Source organism: Trachymyrmex cornetzi, unplaced genomic scaffold, assembly GCF_001594075.2.
Source record: "Trachymyrmex cornetzi isolate Tcor2-1 unplaced genomic scaffold, Tcor1.1 scaffold927, whole genome shotgun sequence".
NCBI lineage: Eukaryota > Metazoa > Arthropoda > Insecta > Hymenoptera > Formicidae > Trachymyrmex > Trachymyrmex cornetzi.
Window position 1 is genome coordinate 17,923 of NW_017300275.1, and position 4,997 is coordinate 22,919.

At 33.7% G+C, this 4,997-nt stretch overlaps 1 protein-coding gene across 1 annotated transcript in view; it reads right to left on the reverse strand.

Annotated features, from left to right (window-relative positions):
* The window catches only part of LOC108769661 (homeobox protein rough), an 8,215-nt gene extending 3,845 nt beyond the window's left edge, over positions 1–4,370 (reverse strand). Inside the window, exons 1-2 of the mRNA XM_018520767.1 lie at positions 4,170–4,370; positions 2,994–3,252 (exon numbers count right to left, since the gene is read on the reverse strand). Of these exons, the coding sequence (XP_018376269.1) occupies positions 2,994–3,252; positions 4,170–4,370 (460 nt within the window). The remainder of the gene's footprint in view (positions 1–2,993; positions 3,253–4,169) is intronic.
* Positions 4,371–4,997: the final 627 nt, after the last annotated feature.

The following is a 4,997-nucleotide window of genomic DNA, read 5'->3' on the forward strand; positions in this document are numbered from 1 at the left end:
AATAATTTTATCAGCGTAAAACAAGAATAGTCACGTGACAAAGCTTATCGTTTTCACAAATTTCTTCTAAACATTTAAATTAATTGACGAAAAGCAACAAGAGTAACAAATAATATATTTAATTTAAATATTTTTAAATAATTCAATAATTAAAAAATTTAGTAATTTAAAAATTAAAAATTCGTCACATGTGTATCATGATTTGCTTTCTTAATACTTCAATTTGATTCTTATTTCCGTTTTTCAGCACACTTGATGGGATTCGTGAAATAAATCTGGCCATGTGTGCTGTAATTTCATCTTTGTTACGTAATAGAATAATTAGGATGCACTGGTAAAAGAGAGCGATATCGGAAATTGAGGCTTCCCGAGGCTTCGCCCAATCTGGTGTAAAGCGGATATGGGATACTAATTGCTCCTTGAACCTCATAACCGTTTAAGATTTCAGAAATCTTTATAAATTTAAAATATGAAAAATTCTTAAGAATGTTATAAGATATTATGAAATATTATAAAAATTTCCGTATAATGTTCGTTCCGTATACTGCGACACCTTAAGTATCTCTACGAAAAAAAGATCTTTCGACGTTTGGAACAAATTGGGATCGCCGGGATCAAATCTGGATACGTCACAAGCATCAACGGGTGTATAGATTCCTCGACGATACAAGCCGCGATTTACACAAACATCCGGCATGTATTTTCCGGCGAGTCGAATTGGTGGTTTGTGTGAGGTTTAAGGGAACCCGGGAGAGGAGAAGAGTTGGATTTTTCAGTAGGAATACCGCGGCGGTGTATTTCTCGCATTGAGGAGCGGCCAACTGCGTCTCGTAATCTCATCACAATATCGCGACGAAGTGTCGAAGCGGGATAAAACCCGCGAGTGAGTGTGCGTGCCGCGTGCGGCTTGTCCTCGCAATGTTTCTGGCGTGACGCGGAGCGTCAAACTTTTCAGATGAAGAGTGAAATTCGTTAATTCCTCTCTCCTGTCCTGCGCCGCGGCCGCAGCGATATCCTCTGGTCATCTGCTAGAATATCTCTAAACCCGTTTGTAAAAATAGAAATCCCACACAGCGTGAAATATATTTATATGAAACATTTTTTTTAATATTTCAAAAATTTTTCCTAAATATTTGTAGAATATTTTAAATATGTTAAATATTTCACAATTAAAATATTTTTAAAATATTGTAAGAAAAAGAATATTTCGGAAACTCTGATTTCGGGCATATTTATATTTCATGAAAAATTCTAAAATATTTTAATTAGAAATACTTTATTTAGAAATATATTCATCGAATTTCTATATAAGTTAATGTACTGTTCTACAACGTTCGTACAACTTCTGAAACAACTGGGAAATTTAGAAAACCTTCGACATGTCGAATCGCGATATCGATTAAGTATAAAGATAAAAACCGAGATTATTCGAATTTTATAAGAAAGTTCTTAAATTTCTTTAGTTCTGTGAAATTATCCAAAAAAGTATCTTTATCCGCTTAAAAACGATCATTTGCCGGATGTTCCTAAGTAATTGCTCAACATTTCCTGTGTTTCGAATAATTATTTTTGTACTTGAAAAAGCTACGCTCTTCATATCAAATCCTGCTTTTACTTTTTTTTTTATTTATTTCAAATACTTTGCTATTTCAAAATTTGTCAAATTTCTATAAGACAAAAGATTCCCTTTCAAGTGCCTCTTTTTAATGCCGTGTTTCTGCGAAAAATGTATAAATGAACAAATTACATTTTTTTTTTTTTTTTTTAAAGAGCTGAGGGAGAACCAGGCCGCGGAAAAACGGTGAAAGTTTTGTTAAATTTCAGAGAAGCGTCTGAATTGATTTCCTCCTGAAATCCTTCCTGTGTGGGATTGTGCCATTGTTGCATGACAGAAGAGTGCCTCAATATCCTCTTCGTCTGGACGATGGCCGTGTCCGCTCGGCGTGGGCGTCACGTAATGCGACATCACAAAATCTGCTTACTGATTCGCGAATACTCGAACGCAAAGACGCCTTTCGATCCTAAGCTTACGAAGAGGCGAGGAAGAGGGAGATACAAAATACAGGCAGAGAGAGAGAGAGAGAGAGAGAGAGAGAGAGAGAGAGAGAGAGAGGCGAGCTTTTGGAGACGCGTTATGCAGTCACCTGCATTTTCGTGGTATGTATCTCCATGCAACTTGCAGGTTGAATGCACGAATGGAACAGAGTGTTTGTTTCTTGGTCAAAGATACATGGATGGTACCACATAAAATATCAAATAAAATCCATGCTAAAATTCAGGCTCCTAATGCATACTATAATTTTGAATGAAAAATGTTTTGGATATCCAATTAACCATTATTCTGGGGCATAGATCTTGATATATTCGTAGAATTCGTAGAATATCTGACAACGCGAATGTCGTTCAAGTATCCGGTTTATTTGTAGATTTTTACGTGAAGAACTTCGCGATAGGGCCAATTTATTTTTAAGTATTTCAAATCCGAAAATTCTTAAATGGTTGTAATCCTGATATTTGCAAGTACTCCAAAAATTTCAGGACAACGCGAATTATTTAATCAACAGTTTCATTATTTAATCATTGTTTAAAATCAACCAAATTAAATAGAAAAATAAAGCAACTTGTTAATTAAAGTAACTTTGTTAATTAAAGCTAAATTTTCATAACCCTACATAATTTTAAGTTACATAATTTTATACCTCGAATTTTGCTCTTCAAAATAAAAAAAAATCATTCAATTACATTAACTTTAAGATATAATTTAAAATACACTGAACCCACTAATATCAATTAAGGAAATTTCAGAGCAAATCTGAGAGAATTAGGATTAAATTTATGATTAAAATTAATTTTATTAAAATGAATTTAACAAAAATCGATTAATTATATGCATTTATTAGAATTCTTCGAGAGCGGCGGAAAACACGTGTGAGTGTTATGTTAACTAATTACGAAAAACTGAAATCTGCGGTACGGAAGCAACAGGAGCTTACAGAAGGCAGAGAATCCTTGAAAGTGGTGCTCGGCCATGGACTGATGGTTCGGCAAAACGTGAAGATGCGGCGGCAGCGTGGATGGGTGCGCGAGCTGCGTGAGATGAAAAGTCTGGCCGGGTCCTCGTGGAAGGAATCCGTGCAGAAAAGGCAGTCTCACACCTGTGAGCATTGAATCTTTCTTCGTTTCCTTGCTCTCAAATATTTTACTACTTGCGACATCGTTTGGCACTTTTTCGAGGTCCTTGGAGTGTGACACCTTACAAAAGTAGAAAAGTGACAGTTTAATCCTAACATTGACTAAATTTAGACAAAAATTCTCATAACATCTCATCATATTTTTTTGAGAATTGTTCACATTTCAAACTTACAAAGATTTGTAAAAAAATATCTTAAGCTTCTTGCTTTTATAACTCTTCTGTGAAAAAATATCTTAAGCTTCTTCCTCTTATAACTTTTCTTCGGAAATATAAAATGAGAAAGTTAAAAATTTTGTAATATTTCAGAATTCACAGGTTAAGAAATTTTAGAAGAGATATAGACTTTTGAGAAGTGTCCCAATTTGTATCTAAAAACTAAAGAAATTGTCTAAAAAGTTATAAAATCATACAAAAATTTTGAAAATTTTAAAATTATATTAAATAAATTATACTAATATAAATTACAATACAAAAATATTTTGATTAATTAATAAAACCGAGAAGAATTGACATTTTGGTGAGACCAAACGGAATTTCTGATTATCATAACATCAATCAAAACATTTTCGTTAAAAAATGTTTAGAAAACTTAACTTTAAAAAGTCAGTCTCTGGAACTAAGCATTTTTTAGGAACTCTATAGAAAGCAACCGAAAATTAAGACGATGTGTGAGTTTAATAATTCAATAAAATTATTAAATTAAAACAAACTCGATTTGCTTGTTGTATAAAGTTTCTTCGATCGATTTTATGCCATCCTTCAAAAGACAATTCTTGTTTTGAGTACAAAATGTATAATGAGAGTTTCTCTAAAATTCATAATTAGTACATTTTAAGATTATTATCGAAAAAATATCTTTGTTAAAAATAATCGTAACTTAAAGGAAAGAAAATCAATCGAGTGATCACTTTTCTTAGCGATAGAATGATACTTTTCTGTGTGTATATTAAAATGAAGGATCTGTTTGTATACTCACAGGCAACATTTTATGTGATTCAGGTGAGTCGGGAAGCTCGTGTGATGTTTTCTCCGTGATCTCTGGCGAAGAATCCAGACTCTCCCTCGCGTGATCCTCGTCCTCGTCATTTTCCGTTTTCTTCGTCGCCTCCAAATGACCGTAAAGCCGCGCGAAGAAACGTCGCGGCGATGACGGTCGTCTCGTTTTCTTTGCGGACATTTAACGAATTTATATAATCTGTAGACTTAATCGTTCATACGAAAGATTTCCCAATATTTCTTCCAAGCGAAGCAAAATAATCTAGTAAAAGTCTCTCTCTTCTTAAAAGTAAAATTCTTCCAGATAAACAAAAGATGAGTTTAAAAGATTTTTTTACTGAAGTTTTCTGTTCGTCAAAATGTTCTAGCATGAATAAATGAATCGTAAATTCTTAGATACGGAGCATTATTTTTTTAAAGATTCAGAATTTCCTGCGTTTAAATGTCATCAGATTTAAACTTTTAGAAAACGTTTGTGACCGATGTTATTCCAGTGGACCCGATACATCCAAGACACGTTCGCAGAAACCAGAAGATGCGAAACTGTCCAAATTTCTAGAACGCGGAGTTCACAATTTTAGGAACCAAAATTTCCACCTATCGTAAGTTTTAAACCTGATTATCTTTCATAATTCACTTTTCTCTCATTACTCCTTTTTATTATCCGACTGAAATTCATTTTCACTTGACATTGCCATGACCCGAATTAACTCCCGGTAATAACTTCACAGGAATACAATTTTCCGGCCGATCATAACTGATGAAGCTATCCCGTAGGACTTTCCAGAGTTTGAAAAACTCGCACAGC